The 24,609-nt window shown below is 37.1% G+C and overlaps 2 protein-coding genes across 3 annotated transcripts; one reads left to right on the top strand and one right to left on the bottom strand.

The window, feature by feature from the left end:
- Window positions 1-1,078: 1,078 nt before the first annotated feature.
- On the bottom strand, window positions 1,079-17,727 carry nphp1 (nephronophthisis 1). Of its 2 annotated transcripts, XM_006638482.3 has the most exons (20): window positions 17,480-17,727; window positions 17,244-17,317; window positions 16,281-16,341; window positions 15,771-15,907; window positions 15,084-15,273; window positions 14,440-14,541; window positions 14,017-14,129; window positions 13,334-13,379; window positions 13,018-13,102; window positions 12,125-12,219; window positions 10,753-10,881; window positions 9,174-9,248; window positions 8,667-8,777; window positions 8,153-8,235; window positions 5,952-6,028; window positions 5,423-5,522; window positions 4,730-4,842; window positions 3,985-4,058; window positions 2,684-2,728; window positions 1,079-2,349 (listed from the first exon to the last, which is right to left on the bottom strand). In XM_006638482.3, exons 1-20 carry the CDS (start codon window positions 17,543-17,545, stop codon window positions 2,071-2,073), a joined length of 2,055 nt encoding a protein of 684 aa, XP_006638545.2. In that variant the 5' UTR covers window positions 17,546-17,727; the 3' UTR covers window positions 1,079-2,070. The 2 variants fall into 2 exon arrangements, with proteins under 2 accessions (XP_006638545.2, XP_015218014.2); XM_015362528.2 differs by lacking the exon at window positions 14,440-14,541.
- Window positions 17,728-19,002: 1,275 nt separating this feature from the next.
- On the top strand, window positions 19,003-23,256 carry pgap4 (post-GPI attachment to proteins GalNAc transferase 4). The gene is made up of 2 exons (XM_006638426.3): window positions 19,003-19,202; window positions 20,339-23,256. The coding sequence occupies exon 2, from the start codon at window positions 20,672-20,674 to the stop codon at window positions 21,857-21,859; it is 1,188 nt and encodes a 395-aa protein (XP_006638489.1). The 5' UTR covers window positions 19,003-19,202; window positions 20,339-20,671; the 3' UTR covers window positions 21,860-23,256.
- The last annotated feature ends 1,353 nt before the right edge of the window (window positions 23,257-24,609 follow it).

The following is a 24,609-nucleotide window of genomic DNA, read 5'->3' as shown; positions in this document are numbered from 1 at the left end:
AACACTACTACTTTTTATTCAAAGACACTAATTGTGGAACCCATAAACGAAAGGGTACATACTTTGAACAGTAGTACATAGCAATACTACACATCATCCAGGTGGGGCTGCACATTGGTGGTGGTGGAGGGGATCCCCATTACCTGTAAAGCGCTTTGAGTGGAGTGTCCAGAAAAGCGCTATATAAGCGTAAGCAATTATTATTATTATTACACAGTATTGACGGAAACATGCAACTCATGTTTGGCTCTAACTGGCTCGAACAGTGACTCTGAAGGACTTTTCCTAACACACTCCTCCTAAGAACTGAATAGCGTTTCATGATTAAGTGTATTGTGGTTTGCCACCATGGTCTACTTTTATGAGCATCTGCACATCTTTCAGGTGAACAGCATTTGAATCTCAACTATGTCAGACCCAGAACGTAACAAACGGACAATGTAGCCTTCTTTCTTGGCACATACACCAAAGTGGTTATACCAAAACAAGACGGTGGTATGGATGAGATTTGATATTGTCGAAAAGGAAATCAGTCACAGAGTTAGAATGCATCTGCATTTTACTATACGTCATTGCATCACAATTCGGTAAGCTTTTATAGGGAAGCTTGAAATATAAACCCATGACTATTTCTGGTTTACAGTTAGGTCAATCATAATAAAAACATTTGAAAAAATCACATCAGCATCCGAGCAGATACATACTTTTACTGCATTAGAATGGACAGTAGCCTGTGTTTTAAAGCAAATAACCAACATGGAGCATGTCTTGGTATATAAGCTTGGCACATAGGTTAATAGCTTTTGAGAGAATCATTTTTAGAATCCATTGCAGTGGAGTTGTGTAGGACTTGTGGAGTTGTGTATGTTTACTTTTATGCACAGTTTTCCATACAAGGAGAGAAAAAAGTCTAGAGTATGATGTCAGGAGGTATGAAGCTCCGCCCTGAAATAAAAGCTTACCAATTTTGCAATCTTTTTAAAAGCTGAGTGATATTTGGCATATAAGTAATGCTTCAGAAAGATTTAGATACAATTTGTAAAACCTATTTGATGAAAAACATTTCATAACAAAAGAGTATTTTAGTTATATTTTAATAATATACAGTTTATAAACAGAAGACACAGTTTAAGTGAATACATTATATATATGTACATTTGTAATGTGTGCAACACTCAATGATTTTTTTTAATCATCTCATTCATTCAACAATGAATCATAATAAAATGGGTAGCAGCCACTGTGTCCAATTCGACTCAAGAAGGAATGATTGAGAGGCACTTTCCTTTAACACTGTACTGCCCAAATAAACAAAAAGAACAAAAATACTCAGTATTTAATTAACTGCATAATTGTAATACTTCTAACAAGACCTATGAAACAAGGTGTTTGTGATTAGTTGTAGTCAGGTGACATCGCTTTAAATTTGACTTTTTTGTTTCCCATTTAAAAACACAAAAATAGAAGAAACAAGGTGAGGTACTTTTCACTTCATAATACAGCTATTGAGTGGTTTGGCTTAATCGTTCGAATAGTTTACAAACTGTTTGATGTCAGTTGCCATTTCCAGGGGCTGTTTATCTTGAATAGCAATTCTGTTAAATACCAATATATTTGCACCTATTCATGCATTTTTCTCTTCAATTGTTAAAGAAGACATCTTGCAAGTCGTGTCAACAGAAATGGGAAGGTATGCAGCTCACTCACAACCATGATAAATGAATTACATAATTATGTTTAATAATGACTTTAAATTGGGGCCTAGTGAAGGTGCAGTGAGAGATAACTGAATCTGAAAAGAAGGTATGTCATTATAAAATAACCACCAAAAATATAGAACATATTTGTAGGTCAACATACCTTCAATGAAGTAAATATGTACTGTAAGTAAAAGCAATCAAATGTAGAATGCTTTAAGAAAATCTTATGTACATCTAATAAAATGTACATAAGACTAAGTATGTTGGAACAAAAACCTAAAGACACCAGGCCTTGAGAACAAGGCCCGCCTCTGCTTTAAAACCAAAGGACCCCAGACTGCCGTGCGGGTGTGAATAACGTCCCCTCACATCATGCAGTGGCTGCTGTCTCTCGTGCCTTTGTAAGAAAGTCGTAGGCTACCTCAGAGACATCGAATGCCTCCTGTGCGGCCTCCTCAGAGAGCAGAGAGGAGAGAGCGCTCTCCTTCTGCTTGTTTACTGCCAGGATGCCCGCGATGATCCTCCATCGCAAGCTCTCGGTCTCCTGGTCAGCCCACTGGCAGGGCGGCAGAGCTAGGGAGTGCAGGAGGGGGTAGACAGTGTCCATGTACAACTGAACAAACAGAGTCTTCATGAACTCACCGTCCCTCTGTGTTAGAGCAGAAACTGGTTACTGAACAATACATTCTGAGCCCTTTACTACAAAGCTATTGTCATTATTTCTTCTGTGATAGAAACTCCATTAATCTCTAAAAAGGCAATCTTATTACACCCCCAAAAGTCTTATATGCATTATAGTGTTCAAATGAGACACGGATTCTGATGCTGCAGCCTGTTCTACACTGCAATTCCCAGCAGTCTTTAACCACAGCATTGGCATTTTTTTTCCACTCTGTATGGTGGAATAGTTTGCAATATCAACATCACTGTATTTAGCCCTGACTTAAAATTGGATTAGGAAACCGAGAAGAAAAAATCCACACCTTTTCCGATCTCTTTAAAGAGCCTTCCTTTTCTGCCCACACACTCTGCAAAGATAAACATGTGGAAGATCTGAGCATACTAGAATTTATGTGGTACAGAATATTTTAAAACTGGTGCCCTCAATCTGTCTTTAAGAGGCATTTGTTATTTCTGTTTGATGTTCTGAATGACTTCTTGTTGCTGCTTAAGTCATGTTAAAGCTATCAGGAAAGAAACAATTTTTTTTATCTCAATGATGAATAACAAGAGGTAGGGAAGTCGACTGCTTCCTTCTAGGGATTCTAAATATAAAACAAATGTCTTTTGCTCTCCCTATACTTATCATGTCTATAGACTTTAAAGAAGTCGTTTTAGAAGCTGTATTGTTGTTCAAGTGAGGTAATCGGAATGTTTCAGCAGAAAAGGCAGCCCAGAACCACCCATAGCACATCACAGAACAGGCTGCAGGACTGAGACAAAATAAGAGAAATTATAATTGCTTTACATTATTACTTTTCCACATGAACAGTTAAAAGGACTTTTTTATTATATTAATTCTAAAGGTCTGGTGGATCATTTTGGTCAGTGAATCATGAATCTGTCTGCATTGAATCAATCACATTTCAAAAACACTTTATTACACATGAATTAATTGGGTTGGTATACACACGTTCAGACAATCAGTGCGAAACTCTTGCTTATCAAACACACATATCAACAAGATACAAAACTGAATTAAAAAAAATAAAATTCATTACATTATGCATTGAATAAACCTAGATGGATTCCTGAGCTTACAGAACCTAAAATCAATTATTTTGAAATTAGGTTTTAATTAATTTTTCATGTACAGATACTTTAGTATCCAACTGTGATTGGATGAGATCAACATAGAAAAGGCTCTGTCTGCAGATTTCTTTTACTAAACATCCAGTTTTTCTTGTTTTTATCATACACTATTGTGCTAGGATTTAACCCAACTCCGTCCACACCTTTAGATGTGTTCTAACATGAAGTTCAACCTGTAATGTTTTTCAAAACAAAGACTGCTCTCTGTGGAAAGTATGTACACCTCAAATATTTGTCACTGACACAAAAAATTACACAAATACAAAATTCAGTGAATAAGATTTATCTGGATTAAGATTTTGTAGAAAAGCTGCAAATTCAGCAGTATAATAAAGCATTTAAGGTCTATCAAAATGGCAATGAATGTTCAAGAACGAATATAAATGTGAAATTAAACATTTCTGAATATCAATATAAATTCTTTCATAAGTAAATTTCACAGTGGTCTATAAACCAAAGTATAAATACTTACTCTGAGAGCATCCAGAAGATCTGTCTGATCCAATACTTGTGCAAAAGTTGCCAATACAGGACTGCAGATGAGGTCTATTAAAATATATACACTCAGAAATCTTCACCTGCAATTCTGTACAATATCCACTTTTTATTAGAGTTTTTAAATAACGTACTGCACCCAGTCATGTTGGGGCCACAGGTATTCTGTTAATTGGCCTGAAAATTACATAATTTACTCAGTTAACTACCTAGGCTTGCACTGCTTGACCCACTGGAATTGCCATCTGGCACTGCATGTAACTAGGTAGGCGTGTAGAAATATTACCTGCAGGTGCAAATGTCATTTGGTCCAAACCAAACAGTAAGTTAAAAAAAGTGTCCCAAATCATTTCTAATGAGCATGGCATTCCTCAGAAGCTTAATGGTTTCTTGGGGAAGCTGATGTACTGACAAAGACATTCCTCTAAGAAAAATCTTCAAACCCATATCACAAAAAGCGTGGTAACTTTTTGTCATATATGACTAATCCATTGGCTCCTTTTGTGAGATTGCTAGAGATGTTCAATCACAGAATAATGCAAACTGATTTCTTTCCTTAAAAGGTTGCCCTCCATAACACCTATCCCAGATTACAACTGAGGTCAGCAAGATTTCAGTAAACAGATGACCCTGTGCACTACTAACATCACTGCACAATCCAACAAGACAGCATGCAGCAACCTGAGAAAACAATATGACAGCATCTACAAGCACCTACATACCAGCATTCTGCATTGTCAATCTGTCTCTCAGAAGTGCATCTGCTAGAATATGTCTATATAAAGCCAGGAGGTGAATGCTGCATGTACTTCCTACCAGAGTATCTGGGAGAAGCCTGGAAAATAAAAGTGAAGTTTATTAAATTATTAAATATATTTTTTGGATTATAGATACTTTTTGTCTTTAACTGGGCACACCACTAGATCAATATTTGCATCAGGAGCATTTGTATACAAGGAGGATAAGCAAAACATTAAGGTGTGTAATAGCAGCACATAAGGTGCATTTCACTTCCATTTCTGTGCTAGATCAAGGCATTGGAACAGAACAAAGGAACAATGGAATCTGACTTGTATTGCAAAGCAGAAAAGTCTGCAGTTTTGACTGACAGCAAAACAACATTCCAAACTGCAATTCCAGATGAACAAGTGTTTTTTTTCACTCAATTATTTTTTTCCACCAATTACAACATATTGTGTTACAGCTTCTTACAAACACAAAGTATGTAATCCCCACTGTATTTGTCAGCTGTATGATGTAGCACATAAGAACACAAAATCCCAAATTGTGTGCTAACTGCACATGCAAAGCTATAAGGGTGGCAGATCGGGCTCGAATGGTATGGAAATGCAACACTGCTCAGAAGGGTCAAATGCTCACAAACACTTCATCCAGATCTTTGTTTACATACTTACTGCAAAGCTGTCCTCGTCTTAGAATTTGCGTATTTCAATTTGACAAAAAACTTTGGCTGTCTTCTTGAAGTCATCATCTGCTGAAACACACTGCTACTTGCTGAAATGAGTGAAAATTTAGATAGACTTTCACCTATTTTCTATTATATTATTCAGTATAAACTCAATTCAACTTGATAAACGACAATACACAGTTCATGTAGTCATTCTCCAGTCCCAAACCCACTACTCAAAATATTAATAAAAGTCGCCAGGCATGTTTCAAAGACATTGCAGGCTGATTTGAGTGGTAAATTAATTGTTCTTATAAATACACATTTCGCATTTAATAATTTCAAAAATGCTTTTTTGAGATTATCGTTAATCAATAAACAAAAGCAATTTGCACTGCTTCTCCGAACTCATGTCACGTAGGATAAAAGTAAAAAAACAATAATTCAAATGTAATTCACAAATTTCATGTCAGATTTTTACCATGGTTAAAAAAAAACATACATCTGTTCCAAAGAAGAGAGAATTAAAGCTGTACCTCTTCTAGCAATAGAGGGATCAACATCAACACCTTTGTCGTATGGTGTACCCCCATTCACTGCAAGCTCATAGGTTCTAAGAGATGTGCAAAAAGAGGAAAGAGCAGAAATATTCATGGTTTTTGGTACTGATGTTTTATGCCAGAAGTAGATGAACAGTGAATTGAAAAAGAAGAATGTTGACCAGTTGAAGACTGCAGTGTGCTTTCATTTACACAAAGAGTTTCACATTTTGTCAATCAGTACATCATCCAGACAGTATATAATGGTCAGTAAGCTGCTCACACCAACACGGAGCTTATCCTGGAAGCACAGTGAGCAAGGTGGGACAAAAACCCTGGACAGGACTCCAGCCTATTGCAGGGAAGCATACAAGAGCACAGAGACTGCTCTGTCCCTGGATGGGAGAGGGCAGCAGAGAAAGTAATCATTTAGAGTAGCTAATCAAACCTCGCTGACACAAGGTTGGGAGGTGGGAAGAAACCTGAGCCCCATTTTCGTCACTAAAAGAACAAGCAAATTCCGTACAGATGGACTGGATTTGAGCTGAGATCCTGGAGGCAGATTGCAACTTTGTCTTAAAACGTGTTTAGTCTAATATTCAGGAAAGACAATCTCCTAGCTGCTTATTTTTCTATTTTGTAACAATCAAGACACCCTTGATCACAATGTGAAACGTTTTACTGTTCTGAAAACTGTGGCTGAAAAGCATCCAGCTAAAATGTATATAATTCAACTTTGGAGTGAAATACGTAAAAACAGAACGTTTCATGATTAGGAAAATATCAGTTCCTGTCAAAAACAATTAACTTAAAAAACATAATTACTACAGTTTCATTGAGGACTGCCTAGGGGACAATTCATATCTGCAAAACATCTGTTCAAACACTTGAACTTGCACATATTGCTATAAATGTCATTTTTAATTGCTTTTCCCCACATATTTTTTAAGATTAAAAACTATGTCAATGTGTGTGCATTTGGCTGCTCAACACACCACATAGTTTCTCACACGGGACTAAATTCAGGTACAGTAGGTTAATAACTACTCTACAAATAGTCAGTGGTAATGTTTGGGAAAACTAAACGTACTGGTTGTCTTTTAAATCATGACCACCACATTATCTTTAAATCCTAGTTTGAAGGTGGAGAAACAGCACAAAAGAAACAGGCTGCTCAAATACCGCTAAAAAGCACAGTCCCCAATGCCTCAAACAAAATTGACCATCTTTACCTTTTGCATGGAATACAACTAGGGCTACACTTTTATACAATTTGCATATTATTGCTTTTATTTTTGCCTTTTATTGAACTATATATAGAATAGAGATGTTTGTGGTACAAACACACAACTACAATACATTAATTGTGATTAATCACGATGAAACTTTGTAATTCTGGGTAATTATGAAGATTTAATTAGAAATGCAATGGAAGCATGTCACTATCAATAAGATTGCAGAAATCTGACTGACTCACTGAGGTCCTCCACCCTTTGCATTCTTTCAGTATCAATAAAACTGACTGTTAAAAATACACACAACTGCATTTTACAAACACTCAGTCCACAATAACTGCAGCTATGCGCAACCAATAAGGATGTATGCAAACATTGACAATCAAAGCACAAAACTAAGAAACACCTTTTCTTAGCACCATGCCACAGTGAAATTCCCATAATCTTTGAGAGGTCCCTACATTATCAGTCAATCCACAGTAATGATAGAAATGTCTTTAATGTCATTTAGTGTCAGCACTAAACAGATGGTGTGTACAGGATGCTATACAGTATATTTACAGGACGTTAATCCATGTATTCTTCTATAATATCCATGTGCTATATCCAACATAAACAAGATTGTAATCTAGTACCATCAATTATGATAGCTGAATTTTGAATTTGGTTTGAAAAAGAGGATAAAAATTAAGGAACAACAAAAAAATAAACATCAGCTGTCATACACTAATAAATGCAGCACTAGAAAAGATTTCTATTGCTTCTAGGTGGTGACACACAAGAAGCACACGTACTATAGCATTGCAATCAGTGGTAATGAGGAGGAAGGACAGATAGAAGAAAGAAAGATAGAATACAGAATGCAAATGGCATTTTGAATTGGTATGCATACATAATATCTAATATACTGTTCAATGAGTGATTGAAATGAATGTGTAATGAAAATGCAGTTTTGCATCTCACCTGTATGGCACTGGAACTCCACTGGCCTCAAAGAGCTTGAGGAACGCCCAGCCACAGCTCAGCTCTCCTCGTTCACCTGTGGCCTGCAATTAACAGTCATGACAGCTTTAGACACTGGCTTGCTTATCGACATCTCATATCATTTACATTTTTCCTTAATGTCTTATTTCTAATATCCCTAATATCAGGAGCAAAGTGTTGTCTATCCTCTTTAGTTTCTTGTCATTCTGACGTGTGCATATTAATGGTAAAAAGCGTTACTGGAAATATGCACTGGAGTTTAGTATTCTGCTTTCACATGAATTTGAAAAGAAACTTTAAAAATGCTTTAAAATATAACTTACTTAATTTGCTTTCATTTTAATTAAGAATTCAGATACAAAATTCAGGTAAAATGAAAAATTAACCAGTAAGGATATTTTTTCTGCATGTGTTACAAATGCATAGAGGAGTCGGAACAAGACATCAAACAGAAAACATTTATTTTGATAAGGAACTCACAGGAGTTACTTACATTCCGAATGTAGGAAATGCCAAGTTCAAATAAAATTCCCAGTTCAGGAGATTGTGAATTTGATCTCACAAAACAGTCCCCATCCAACAGGCTGGGCAGGATACCTGAAACCTGACATTATCACACAGAGTCAAACATTGTCAAATTATAAACCACACTCATCATGATGAGCTCTTTTTTTTTATTAAACCAGAAACTCTTATATAATACCTCCAAAGATAATCTCAACATATGATAGAAGTACAATTTGATGTACGCTGTGATTATAAGAACATAAGAATGGATCCAAAGGATTTGGTAGTATTAATCTACTATATTCAAACTTGACTAGATTACAGCTATATTGTAACCCAAATCATTGATATAAATAAGAGTAGTGGTTCTAGAACAGATCCCTTTTATATTCCACTAAATACATCACTAAATACAAAGTGATGTGAAGTTATAGTTAAAAAAATCTGTAGGTCTTGCTTTTGAAATAATAATTTAAACAGAATGCACAGATACCCTAGGAGAGAAGGTCCATGTTCTGGTATTCTTGTTATTGCAGGATGCTCTAACTGTGTGGATATTACTCAAAACCTGCAAGAAAAAGAACATAGAAATAGCCGTTTTTCTGCTAATGGAATAACTGAAAGTTTAAAACAGCAAAGCTTTTCAGATGTCTGAAAGAAACAAGCAATTTAATGAAGCTCATGCTCCCTCTTGTGGTTGAATGCCATACTAGGAATAAGGAGAATCTCCTGAGATAAAGTGACTAAGATGTGGAATGGTAATAGTTTTTTAACTTTAAACACCTGGTAAAGATGTCTTTATATATATATGTATGTATGTAAAACACTTAGAAATAAAGGGTTAAATTGTTTAAACAAATCAGTTTCATCACCTAAAGGTACATTACTGCAGCTTGTCAATTACACTTCAAACAGTAGCAGGGTGAGACTGGAATCTGCACATTATAACACATCATTTACCATTGGTAGCTTTTAGTATGTGCAGGTGTTGCTTTCTAATCAATACATTTGGTTACTTTGTTTTTGCCACTTTGAAAGTTGCTTCTGTACAGGGCCAGTAACAAACAATGCTGACAATTAATTAGATAATTGCTAGAACTGTACCCCTATGAAACAACTGTGCTTGGTGTAGCCAGGATGGATATACTATCTCTTTGACTGTGTGTGCATCTGTGCCAGGGATGGGACTTCTCAGGAAGAAGCAGAGAGGAATACAAAAGTGTTCCCTCACAGTGAGTCAGATTACAGGAGAATGCCCTTTTGAACTATGATCTCTTCATGTCCTTCAGCATGTGAGCAGACAGAGAAGCTCTGCAGAATAAGGTTCATCAGAGGAGATACATATTTAAACGGAGGAGAAAATGAAAGAAGTAGAGATTTAAAACTACTGCACCTCCTTTAAGGTGCCATAACATTTGTAGGAATATGCCATAAACACTTTTGTTTTTTAGTTTTGTTGCGCCATCTTCAAAATACATTTGAGGTGTTAAACATTTAAATATTCAATTTATAAAATATATTATTTATTCTTGTCAAACGGCACATTTACCTTGAATAAAAATGGAAGATCAAGCCACCACAGAGGCACCATGTTTTCAAATGCATTAAAAACAAACTAAAAACAGCCGAGTAGTAATTTCTATCCTAACACACGGCACCCACAGTTTAAACATTGGGGTCCGCCAGAATATGTCTAGACTGAAACAGTTTTAGAAATTAAAGTATGTCAAAGAAGGGAGAACACCTGCCTCATGCAGAATTCATTTACAGAAACTGCTCAGTGCTACCATGCACCAAGATCCTGGTTATAAACACTTTCCTTTATTGTTAACCTGAAATGAGATTCACAGTTTAACATGAACAGTTATGGGCAGAGTGAATTCAACCTGGATTACCATGAGGTGTTATGGACTGTCTTTGGCATTATACAATATGTCAAATACATAATCATTAGGAAAAAGGAGTCCTTACTTCTTTGTAAATAATATATTTTTAATAAGAAGACACAGCAGCAGGCGCTCAAAGGAGGCTGGTAATTTAACAAAGACCAGTAGGCCCTCAGAGTTACTTACTCTGGTGCCATCAAACACACAAAGTCTGACGTGTCTGCTGAGAACCTGAACACCAACTCCAGGAGGAGGAATCATCTTGCAGCTCCACAATGTCAGGGTCAGTGACACTCTGGACACCCTGGGTCGCACCTACACACACACATGTTGTGTACAGGAATACACCAAACAGTAAAATCAGTGCAAACCTATGTCACTATGTTCCATACTTGTTTAATGTGAATAATTTTAATATGTATTTAAAATACATTGTGTCATCATCCCAAGACACAAAAACCGAGGTGTCAGAAGCCACTTACTAATTCAACAAATATGTAGGGCTCTTTGTTTGCTGTATCTTTAATTATGTGACCTCCATTTGACCTGAATAGAAGCAGTCTTTTTTCAGGTTCTAAACACTAATTCAGCAAGCCTAATTAAAAAACAAAATAACTGCTTTTCACTTAACAGAGCAGCTATTGAATATTGTGCCTCATCAGTCTTTTGAGTAGATTTTAAAGGTAAAGCTGAACTCTAATATGAGTCCTTTCCCAATTTAACATAGTCTTCGCTGTTTTACAATTACAGATTTATAACTGCCATATGTAAAATGAGACACCTGGAAAACTATTATTTTCCAGAGTAAGGTCGTGTGTAGGCTATGGACTACAATTACTCTTCATTAAAGTATCACCTACTAGACACTCATTGAATTCTAGTTTTTTATTAAAGGAAGACAGGTAATTGGAAAATGAACATCCCTATATATAATTCATGCAGGGAACTAAAGGACTGCAGAAAAGGGTAGATGCAGACCAATGGAGAGAGATAATCATAATCAAGAATTACACAAATTGCATTTTATCGACTAATTTTATCTGATCTAAAATCCAAACATGTTCTACTGTATCACATTTGCTACAGCATAGCCCCACCCTAATGGTACAAAAACACATTCATTTAATGCCATCCTAACATAAAATATTAAGTGAGGACAGACGACGATGGGGAAGATTAAATTTATGAGAGATGAATCAGATTAAACTCTGTTGAATTTGGCCAGAATTCTGACGTAAACAGACTGTATCTTACAAGAAGATATCACGTGAACTTCAGCGATTTACAGAGTACCCAAGATGTTTAACGTATTGTTTAAAAGTTCATTCTTGTGTGCATTCTGGCTATAGGTGTGGGATTTTCTATCACAAAACAAAAACTTTCAGCTTCTTAGCACTGGTTGTATGTTCCTCACCTAAAATGATTCACAATCCTAATTTCAGAATCTGAAATTCACATCCATCTTTGTAGATGGGATTTGAAAATGTCTCCATGAACTGCCTTAGATTCTATATTGCTTATTCGACAAAGTAAGATCTAATACGCTGGCTCTACTTACACTTCCCTTATCAGGGCTCCATAAAAGGTCTTTAAAAGCCAACTGAGACTGGCTGTATTCAGGCTGAAGGAAGTGACTCGATCGGAACGCTTTCCCTGTCCACAAAACATGTACAGTATTACTCTTTTATCAGTATGCCAGCATACTGTACATCGATGAACACCATGTTATATCACAACAAATGAACAAATGAATCAAGACAGTAATATGATTTTTCCCAAACAAAAAAAACATTTTATTCCTCCAACGTTCTGTTTCCAGTCATACTTATAGATACAACATTATGTTAAGTTTCTTGTGCTGTGTTGTCTTAGATCTTTGTTTGGGTTTTGTTTTGAAGTTTGTTACAGAACAAACATAAACCGTAAAGCATTGACAGTAATGTTGAACATACCTTATGTTTAAATTACCTATTAAACCAAGGCAATCTACACAACAACCATTCCTTCTGGGAGCAGGAGAGATGCATGATTGCATCTGGGGGAGCTCTTAAGATAAATTACCATGTAAGAATGCTATTTGTCCCCATCAGAAAACAAATCATTAAGGATAAGCATAGAAAACATATACTTATTGTTGAAAAAAGACTTTGAGCTTCTTGTGATAGTGTATGGCTTGAATGCTCAATCATTCATGCTATATGCAAATAATACTAATGTATTTATATATGCATGGATCCTTCAACAAGATCTATTACTATTTATTTGAGGATTATTAATGTTTCTAGTCAATCTGAGAATGTACTAACATTACATGATACTCAAAACCTCATGATTTCTGGAAGAGTTTTAAGTCTGAAAATGTTGATGTTTTAACACAAATAGTGTGTACAAATGCATGCACAAAATACAGTACAGAAATTAGGCAACTCATCTAAGAACATCAGTTCTTACCTTCTTCCAAGAGCTTAGACAGCGTTGAGGGCCTAAACCCAGCTGGAATGGCTCCCATGGCAGACAGTACATCAGATGCACTGATCTGCAATTCATACCATACACTGAAGATGAACTTGTGTTATGCTGCATCCAAAAAGAGTATGCCACTTCTTAAGCACCATATGTATGTATACTGGCTAAGCCAAAAAGGAATGTATATTAGTATTTAAGTGGATAGAAAGACATTATACATTTATGACAATCTGGATACAAAAGACACTGTCCGCATGACACCCTGCTCTTCATCTGCTTTACTCACATAAGGCATACGTACCTCTGTGACTGCTTTTCTTACAGCATCCCAGTTGGACTTTGTACCACTACAAAAGAGCAAGGTGATGTTTTCACATTTACCTTTAGTACTCCAAAATAACATGATGAGACACTCAGGAGCCATCCCTGACATTCCATTCTTAAGAGTAAAGTAAGATTCAAACATTAACAGATCATGACTTTCTGTTAACTTTAAACGATCTTAGACAGTAATGAGACCAGATTTATTTTTTTAAATAACTACAATAAAAAATGAACCAGTTTGCACCAACAGAAAATAGAGCACCTGAGTGTCTTATTCATAATCTGCCATTACTTTTGCTTACTCATTTCTTTTCCCATCCCTATCTACTCTAATTGAAAAGGCTAAATGTGATTAAAAGAAATGAAGTGAGAAGGTAGACATGGGCTTCAGAGTAACAGGTACCGCTAATTTAATTACCCATCAGGCACTTGAGTAACATTAGAAAGGTGAATGTCACCAAAGTAGCTCTTAAGCAAAGTAAGGGTCTACAACCTATATTCAGTACAAAAAATGCTGCATTGCTTGGAAACTACCCATCCAAATGCAATGTTTTCATATTTGTGTATCTTACATTGATTTACAAATGTAATCTATTTAAAGTCTGATAATAGATTTGTATTCCTTATGGTGATTTCCAATAGTGGCATATTAAACATTACCTGTGCTTTCTTTGTTCTTTCTGTTTGTCTGTCTTTGCCCTTTGTTTCACTTCATCTGTCTCCTCTTCAGAGTCTTCCTCAGTCTCCGTTTCTTCCTCTTCATCATTACAATTCTGAAATTATTCAACCACAACTTTATAGCCATACGTGATATGCTTTAGCCTTAATCGTTATATTCAATTGCAAACCGGTATGGCAAAAAATAAGCAAGGGGACACCCAGCAATGTCTCCCACAAATCACAAGTCCCCGGTATAATATCACACATTGTCCTTTTCCAGACAATACGGTGATTTATTTAGATGTGGGTTGTGAACATATGTTGTGATATTAGGTGCAGTTTAAACGAGTGTTGTGAATAGAATGGACCCACACTGCCATGGGATGACCAGAGAAGACGGTCAGATGGTCAAACAACACCAACCCGCAAGTATGTTTTTGGAACCACCCCCTTGTTTCCTTTGGAGTCTTGAGCCAACCACCAGCCATCAGGATTTTTTGAGAGCACTCTCAGGATTTCACCTTTCTTTAGGGGGGAAAAAAGGAAGATAACCATGACAAATGGGTGGAAAACAACTACTTTGTAAGAAACATTATTGAAGCCACACGCATAAACAAATCTGGCCCAAGAGATGAAAATCTGCCCTCTTTTTCTGTCTTTTAAGGTCCGGAACATTTGGCTTGTAACTTTTTTAGTCACCACATATGTTTATGATGTCTCCACCTTGCAGGTTGCTTCTAATCGCTTATAATTTTGATAAATCCAAGTCTAATTGTATTTTGCTTTGCTTTCACTAATTTGTTGCATGCTCCACTTTCAACAAATAGTTCTTACTTTTTATCCAAGACTCATCAAAAGCAGATTTCAAGAGCTTAGTTCTTCCATAGAATGTGAAAGACAATTATATCAGTGATATGATTGACAACTAGGCTTTATTTTTCATGCATTGATTTACAAAGCTTTCATCACAATTTTAATTTAAAATGCATTATATAATGTCAAAGTAAAGGGTTTTAGTTTTATTTGCAATACTTTTGGTCCACCAACAGATTGATATTTTCATTTACCTTTATTGTCAGATCCCCTTCTTGTTGAGAATTGAAGTCACAGACAGCAATGAAGTTATTAACAGAAGGGCCCACTTCATCTTCCTCTTCACTTTCCTCTTCATCGTCCTCCTCTTCACTTTCCTCTTCATTGTCCTCCTCCTCCTCCTCATCTTCTACTTTGGATGTACTTGCTTTTTCTATCCGTGCACTGATTGACAAAAAGAAAGCAGAACACTTTATGGAATGAAGAGCAACCTGGGTAGAAATTCGACCTTCTCACCTTAGAAGTTGCTGTAGCCTCCTATGAATTGTACTTTCCTCTAACTGAAACCCAGTAATTATTATAATCACAATTATTCTATTTCATTTCTATGTCTTATATATATATATCTGCTCTTGCTAGGCTGTAATAGCAAATGTATATGGATCTCTGTAACATCACTCAGCACACATACAAATCACTTGCTTTTCATGTCAATCCAGTAGGTAATATGGAGTGTTCAAAAGCTCATCTGAAACAGCTAATTTTAATCAATTTTTATACCATTGCATTAGAAGTATAGCTTATCAACAGAATAATGAAGCACTATTTTTTCCCCTTATTACTTCCAAGAGATTAACAAAAACTATCAAAAATCATCTATCTCACGAAAGATATGCATTTTTCACCTTAGTTGCATGACATCCCACTTAAAAAAAACTCACTTGACAACTTGCTTATTTGCAGTATCAGGGACCAACCGTTCTGCCAGCATCTGGAGCTGATGCTGTAAATTCAGTAATCTCATGTCTTCCTCCCGTTTCCTTTGGTCATAAGTCCCTACTGGTACAGGTTCATCCGCCTTTGTAAAACACAGACCATGAAATCCTAAAGACTTAGCCAGGAACAACCATGAGGTTTTCCACTACTGTTTCATAGCCATTTAGTTCTATTTCATCTTCCCCAAACAGAAGAGCATGGTTATGGTTGTGAAGAGCAGAAAACACATTAACAAGATTCAAAATAATAAATTACTTTAACAATGCAATATGTTTTGAGAACAGTCCATTTCAAACATTTTAATCCTTATTTTGATTAATTTGGCTAAACCATTATTCAGTATTTGATCATTTTAGTGTGTTCATTACTCCATTTACTGCATCAAAACTCCTTAAGGTATCTGTCTGATATTGTACCATTACCCGAGAGAAGAGACAGCCAATCTAAGCCTTTACCTTGTTTAATGCCCTTAAAGTCTTCAGAGTTTCTTCAACAGATTTTTGTAACTGAATGCATCTGTTGAACAAAAAAGTGACAATGGCCACACATATCATTTTCTTTTTAAGAAGATTTAATATTATGAAAACACATCTCTTGAAAAAAATCAATCAATTCCCTTTAAATACTAAGGACTTGTATGATGACACGACAGCTAAGGTGGAAAAGAAAAAGGAGAATTTCAGAATTTCCTGGGTAGTATCCTGATTCCATGCATCCGATGGTGTAAACAATTTCGCCGTTGTTCTTTTGCAATTTAACTTTAAACCTGAAACAACCCGAAAAGGGAAACAACTGTGTGCCTGACAACAGGTGAAACATGTTTCCTTCCCTTGTGAGCTTCATGGTAATACGTTTTTTTTATTCTTTTGACAATTTGTTGGTGAAACACTTAATTAAAATGACTGTCTAAAAAGTATTACATTTTTTCAACAGAATCGCAGAACGCATATGTCCATCTGAAACTGCACAACCCTCGGTTGAATGGACTATAGGGGGAAGAAGTGTTCTTTATTATCGAATGTCCATTAAATCGTTTTTTCTGCCCTGAAAAAAACACTATTATACAACATGTATACACTAAATATATGCTTTCTGTGTCTTTTGACTTTTTTTAACAACTGCAATCAACACAATCTTGTCCTGTGCCTTATTTGTTGAACTACCTCTATAGGGCATCATTGGTATTCCTGAATTTTAAACCCACGTACTATTTATTTTAAATTTGTCGTATTATTCGTGAATTTCCTCGTTATTGTGGAGAAAGTCTGGTGTTTCTGATTTTACAGGAAAAAAACTCTAGCAGATTTTGCACATTAAATCCTAAATCCGTTAAACCGAGGTTTAACTGTATTAACGCACAATTTAACACTTTTTGACGATAAGAGCCAATATAGATACTGCTATCAAACTGTATTTACCTTTGAAATGCTTCGGTTTGTTTAGGATGCTGGGTAGCATCTGCTTGTTGGATTTCTTGAAATAAACTGTCCACCTTCGGAGAAAAAAAAACGTATAAACTGAAACGTAACTATACAGTAACCACAGTCTACATTATGCCACTACTGTTTCAAATAAGTGGAACTGTAAAATATATTCTTCGCAGTATTTAAGGAATATTTCCTTATATAATTATAAATGTTAAGCAGACACCTACTTTTCTTTTGATTTCGTCTGTATTCCTCTGCACAGTTTGCAAGGGACTCTTACTCTTCGGTGGCATTTTGCATTCGTGATTCGTAATTTTTTATATTTATCTTCACCCAATCCAGGAAGATAGAAGGTCTAGGCTTGCTACAACTCGGATTTATTTATGTGACTTTGATCAGTATAGTTTGCTTAATCCATTACCGTATTTCCCTACCACACACAGATCCACCAAAAGGACGCTACTGACTCGGTCGCTAGGAGGGTTAAGAAGCGAATGAATAATACGTCACAGACATGCGACGATTGTAATGATTGAATCTGAACCCTTCAAAGCCTTTATACTCAGTTCCACGTTAGATAGATAGATACTTTATTGATCCCGTGAGGGAAATTGCAGTGCAACAGCAGCTTAACACACACAACACAGCCACAGTGTAACGAATTATATACTAATAGTACAATACATACAATACAATACAAGAGTTACTCACAGTCCGGACACACAAGAGGAAACTAGAACAGAACAGTACACAGAAAATCGTATCACACGTATGAATATAAATATAGATGTAACCATAGATATACATATAAATATAAATGTATTGCACAGGTCCCTGGCATATATTGCACAAAAGTGGTTGTAAACGGGAAAAAGAAAAAGAAAAAGAAAGAGAACAGATGTAGCAGTATATGTGTATATGCGTTTAGTCCAGAAACAGGTCACTGTCGCTGTTGCCTCTGCCAAGACAAGAGAATTAACAATCTTAGATCATTTAAGATTGTTAATTTTGCGTTTAAAGTGATCATTTTTAAAAATAACTATGTACTGTCATCCCGCCTATAAAGAGAGAATCTCAGCAGATTTTACATTGTGCAAAACATTGTTTTTTATTTTTAATATACAGAAATTATAACAAACAAGGGTATGCACATACAGATGCTGCAACATGACACAGCAAAGGCAACATCAAATGAATAACAAGACAGAGCCTTATCAACAATACGAAGGTTGCGTTGTGTAGGGGTTACATTAAATAAGTTTATATGCTAAAATATTTCTGTAAATCAGTTCACCGAGCATATCTTTTTATATTTTTAATTAATTTGAGTATACCTTAAATAAAGTAGTAAATTCTTTAAAGCAATAGGAGTACTTTTCACTCTACACGTCTGTATGTAAAATTTTGCCGGCGTAAGAATAACATTTAACTTCTTTGTTCTTATTCTGAACACCGAGAACAACATCACTAAGTTAGATTTACACAAATATTACTATTTAACCAAGAACAGACAGAGCGCCAGAAAGTGCCAAAATGATGACATGAGAAAAATGCGTTCAGTTGTTTCAATCTCGGATTCACAAAATGTACAAATGTTACAGTCAAAACTTTCCTCTGATTTATTTTCTCAGAAATTCCTCGAGAGAACCAACACCCCGAAACTCTCTATATCCCACAATTCCTATCGGAGGATATTGCGTGAGTGACGTCACCATGCGAGAAGGTCAACACAACTCTTAGCAACTACCGCACGAACCAATTGCGTGAGGTGAGCTGACGTACAGTCAGCCATAAAAGAGCAAGTGGGGCTGGCTTATGAAAATTCTTAACTTCCTGACAGAAAATTTCGAATCTTTTGTAAATCATCTTAAAGTGTGCAGATCTTGCGCGAAGAGCAAAGCCGCACATACTGTAAGCAAGGGAGAGTGCGTGACTGGCTTTTGAGATAAGGTAACAATACTGATAACAAATAGTTCGTGGCGTAATGTACAAAAACGTTTTTTTTTGTAACATCGCAAATCGCTTTTCAACGATTAGAAGAGCTCTTGTTCTTAAAAGGTAGAGGAAATTTAGTTTTTTTTCCTGGTAGTAAACAGGTGTGAATGAAAACGTAATTTCCTTAATCCTTAAAAGGAGTCCAGCGTTCTCGTAGCATAGTACTACTGTATTGTACTACAGTAATAAGAGAATCAGGAACTGGAAACAAAAAGATATTTGTACCAATTAACATAACGATTACTGTGACTTTCCTAAGGTGCTTACGGTTAAACGCCTTTGGCTCACAGATCTTAAGCAATACAGTTGGTAGGAAGGGGTTCACGTTTAACTATTAATTAATTGGCTGGTTCCGTTATTCGTTTAATAACACTTTCGAAAATCTGATAATTATATTCCATCCCTCAAACGCAGACCTCCCGGGATAGTATATTTTTTTAAACAGCACGGAGGTGTATAAGATTCATTCTACAATAATAAAGTGTTAAGAAGAATTTCCAAATGCTGGAAATCCAGGACAGGAGTATCATCCCTTGCGCGGTCTAGTCGGGATTCCAGCTGTTGAATTCTGACCTTCCTGCAACTTGAGTGAACTTTGAGAGATTCCTGCTGCAAGCAGAGTGTCGCAGGAATCGGACCCTGAAAAAGAAAAACGAAACAAAGACGGGAATCAGTTTTTTCTCAGAACAAATTCAGCTCAGCAAGGCAATATTTCTTAGTTGGAAAAACAAAAGAAAAGTCTTTACAGCATTCCTGAGTACGAAGTTAAAAAGTCCATCTAGTATTGAAGGCACTCCCCTCCATCGATTCAGTTTTATATAAATGATTGGGAAAAACCCAGTAACATCCTCAGTTTTATCGCAATTAGAAGAGGACATAACAGCTATTGTGTTTAGATAATGTTAATTTTTTTTAGAAGAGACTAGTATTAGTTGTTAAAAAAGACAAATATAGATATAGGTTTTACATGTAAGGGTAGAGGGTGTTGCGATTAGTCATTTCTTCCTAATCTCAATTTTATTTATTTTTTTACAACATCCGTTTACTGTCTGACTGCTTGACTTACTACCGACACCAATTCTGTCTCCTAGGTTATATTAAAAATGAAAGGTGCTGAGAAGGTCTGAGATTTCCGCCGTGTTAAGAAAACACCACAGATTTCATGGGATCTGAGTGACAGCTGGTAAAAAGCCGTCAAATAGCGGGAACCTGTGTAATTTTCCATAAAGAGTCCAAATCTGAGAAAAGCTCTGACTGACTTTTGAAATTGGAACCAAGAAAGCTAAGTCTTAATATAGATATATATTGATGGACATCTCATTTAAAGTGTGTGATTATGTGATATTTAAATCAAATTCGGTGATACTTAAAGCAAAGGTTGTGAATACGAGGATTTAAAAAAAGCAAGTGCATTCTTTGCCCAGATGCCTCGATGGAAATTGTTGATGCGAAGACACCTGCGCTGGTCCAGCCCCTTTGCTCAGAGCCTGGTCCTGTGCCTGCTGACGTTTGTGGTTTTTCTGCCTATGGCCTGTCACCGTTTGCTTTACTCTTACTACTTCATCAAGCCTTTGTACCTGAACACCATGAGCGATAGATTTCTAGAGGAGAGTTATCAGAAAGGCCAAGAAGCCCTCCGTTACTGGCAGGGTGTGCACTCAACTCCAGTCCCAGACTTTAGAAAACATGCAGGCCAGAAGAGGCCAGAGCTCCTGATTACTGTGATAAGTGCACAACGAAAGGAGGGAAGTGGGTATCATTATTTACTGCAGGTGATGCAGCAGCTGTCTTCCCTCCTAGCGGCCTGTGGCAGACAAGGCTGCGCGGCGGAGGTGCTGGTGTGCGACGTGGAAAGGGATCCCCTGGCAAATGAAGATGCCTCCCTAGTGGGAAAATGGTTCCGCGTGATTCGAAGATCCCCCCAGGATTCAGACGGGAGTGGCAACTGGGTAAACACGTTTGAAAAAGAGAAGAGGGACTACGTTTTCTGTCTGCGCAGAGGATGGGAGATGACTCAGCCTGAAAACGTGATAGTCTTAGAAGACGACGCTGTGCCCAAGGAAGATTTCTTCCCTGTGGTCCAAAATTTGCTCTCTCGGCAGTTTTCTTCCCACACCCTCTACGTCAAGCTGTACCACCCAGAAAGACTGCAGAGATACTGGAACCCTGAGCCATATCGCATCCTGGAGTGGATAGGACTGGGGCTCATTGGGGCCTCTGTCCTGAGTCTTCTCTTTTCCCTCTCCCCTTCCTTCTCCTTCTCTCCAGCCCAAATGGTTTTCCTCACTCTTTACGTCATGGTGTTTGTGGAGCTCGTGGGGAGGCACTACCTGCTGGAGGTACGGCGCATTTCCCCGCAGCTCTACGCAGTGTCCCCAGCCACCGAATGCTGTACCCCGGCTATGCTGTTCCCCGGAAATGCCTCGCTCCGGGCTGCCGCGTACCTGGATGGGACCTTCTGTGAAAGGGGCAGAGCCAAGGACATTGTGCTCTACCACCTCGCCCGCTCCGTCCCGGGAGAGAGGGCGCACAGTCTGGAGCCCAACCTGGTCACCCACATTGGGGCCTACTCCTCCGTTCGGAGCAATCCTGTCCGGCCCCGCTTGCTCTGAGCCTGCCTTACGACCCTGCTTGAATCAGGGCTGTGCAGCTCCGGGTCTTGACGGCTGAGATTATGCAAACTAACACGGAATTAGCTTTATTTCTTGGTTGAAAAACTATCTGCCACAATACCGTCACTATCCAGGACAACACATACCCTCAAGTGCACTTTACTTCTATGAAAATATTTTCTATAGTTTTTAAATGTTACCTTTTGGGGTTTATTGATACTGTATGTCTTGGAACAGTTTAACCAGTGTGCAGCATTTTGTGACTGTTTTTTGGGGGATCATGAAATTTTACAATTGTGTGATAAAATATTGAATTGATCAACATACTGTAAGCTTGTAATTGATTAAATGCTGCAGAGTGTTGGAAAGACACATTGATGAAATTTAGATAGTTGAGTGCTGGAGTATGAGACTACTTATTTTTACTACCTACACTGTTCTCTGAAAGGGTGATGAAATGCAGTCAGACAGATGGAAATAATCTCTGATTTGGCCTTAGGCATGGCCTTGCAATTATCTTAGTACTACTCCATTTCCATCATGTTTGACATCAACATTAAGTGCCTTTACACCACTCTCATATCATCAATCCAGTTATGAGAATATTGGGCAGAACATACTGTATAATCACTGCATATACAGTATTGTTAATTGTCGTTTTGGGAGTTTCATTGCTTATTGTAGATGCATGTTTAATGTTTTGGTTGGTTTACAAATGCACTACTTGTTAAAACGGCCATGTTAGTGTCTGGGCTAAAAGGTACAATTGGAAATCACGTTTTTATGCGATTCAGTTTGTCAAATGTTTTGCCTTAATTTGTGATTCTTTGTTATAAACTGGCTTTACTGAAAGGTTCAAGAACATCTATAAAATAAACAAACAGTGGAAATGTCCTAAAACGGATATGTAAAAAACAGAACATGCTTTTTAGTACTAAATAAACCTAAGGAATGCACTACATACAAACAAACCTCTGGGCATCTGCAGCAGTATGCCATATCTTGCCAGTCTGCCTCAAATACTGTAGCTTTGGCTTATTTAATTAAATGCATCTTATCTTTTACCCACTAAAATTGGAAATAGTTGGTTTCTGTACAACTGGTTTGACCAGCTTTTATATTTGCTTTCAAAATCATGGAAACTACTGACGTTTTAAAACAAAAGGATTAAAAATATTTTAATAGTGCATCAAAAACGTATGTGGGAACCAGTAAGACACTAGTTGGTACCTGAAATGTTTGCAATAGCTGCACTGTTCACTCACCTATGGGACGTGTGTATTTTATTGTGGGCTTTTTATAAATCAATATGAGAGGAACAAATCATTGGCAATTGTATAGTGTCTGCAAATTCCTTGAAGTCATGTCCCTGTATTTAAATAAACAGATAACAAGGAAGCTAAGTTGTAGACTTCTTAATTTTAAAAGACTTACACAATAATAATAATTGCTTACACTTATATAGCACTTTTCTGGACATGACACTCAAAGCTCTTTACAGGTAATGGGGACTCTCCTCCACCACCACCAATGTGCAGCATCCACACTGTCAATTCTCGAGACAAGAATAGATCATTTCATGTCCATCCCTAAGTTTATCTGTCCAACAGAGATCTCCAAAGAGAATTTAAGAAATATGACAGTGTATTAAATAAAAAACACATGCTTTTTTTAATAGATATTTATTTTTTTAGAAAATATAAAAAAATCTAAATTGTAGTAGTAACAGCACTCTTTTTGATCCAGCAATGTACAAGATGACAGGTAAATGCATATCTTGCAATAAATCACTGTTTCTCTTCGAGAAATGTTTTCATGACTTCTGCGATTTCCACAGACCCACGCTGTTGTTGGCAATGTGTTTATCAGTTCAAAGCTTGCAGAACCTGAGAAAGAACATCACAAAACACCAGTTACACATGATTATTTAGTTGAGACAAAGTTTGCTTCTGCTATGTCAAGTATTTCACAATGTACAAATAACATGAATTTAGTATGAATACCATATTTTTCAATTTTACCTAGAGCAATATGGTTTGTGTTATGCTAAATACTAAAATACCAAATAACACAATCTGCTATCAGTTCACTACGATTAATTAAAATACATGTGCATTTTCACTATTTGGTATATTATTTTAGCTTATAGTGAATATATTTTCCTATGTATGTAATAGGTAATCTGCATGCGTGTTGCTATGTGATGTGTGTAGATTATGGCCAGAGAACACGTTTCAGCACAGAACTTTAGCACGTTGACTTCACATTTACTAAATGTATCCAAGATGTGTCCAAGCGCAATCTTGTTCGTCTTTAAAATTTATGGTACCTTCGTCTTGATCCACTAGCATAGCACTGACAGCGCTCCTCGAATCACGCCAAGTCCAGTTTCTTCTGTGTTTCTGAGAGCTTGTCTTGCAGCCTTTTCTTCCTCCAGTCGAGAAACCGCCTTCTCATTCTGTTTGCCTGCCAGCCCGCAACGAACCCGGACGCGAAGGAAATCAAGATCGCTATCTGCAGCGTCCTGTCCGATACGTCTGCCATCTTCACCTCTGTCTGGGCTGGAGCAGGAAGAACCTTCGGGGACGCGATGCGCGCTCCCGGGTGGCCACGTGACCGAGCCCGTGAGCAGGCGTGCTCGGCCGTCTTCTACGGCAGCTCTCGAGGCTCATACGTCTTGCTGCTCCGTAGAACGCCAATTCGCGTGGGGAAAAACTCACAATCACGAACGACCCGCCTCACTCTAAACT

This window comes from Lepisosteus oculatus, chromosome 17 (assembly GCF_040954835.1).
Source record: "Lepisosteus oculatus isolate fLepOcu1 chromosome 17, fLepOcu1.hap2, whole genome shotgun sequence".
Lineage (NCBI taxonomy): Eukaryota > Metazoa > Chordata > Actinopteri > Semionotiformes > Lepisosteidae > Lepisosteus > Lepisosteus oculatus.
This window is presented reverse-complemented; position numbering and strand designations above follow the sequence as displayed.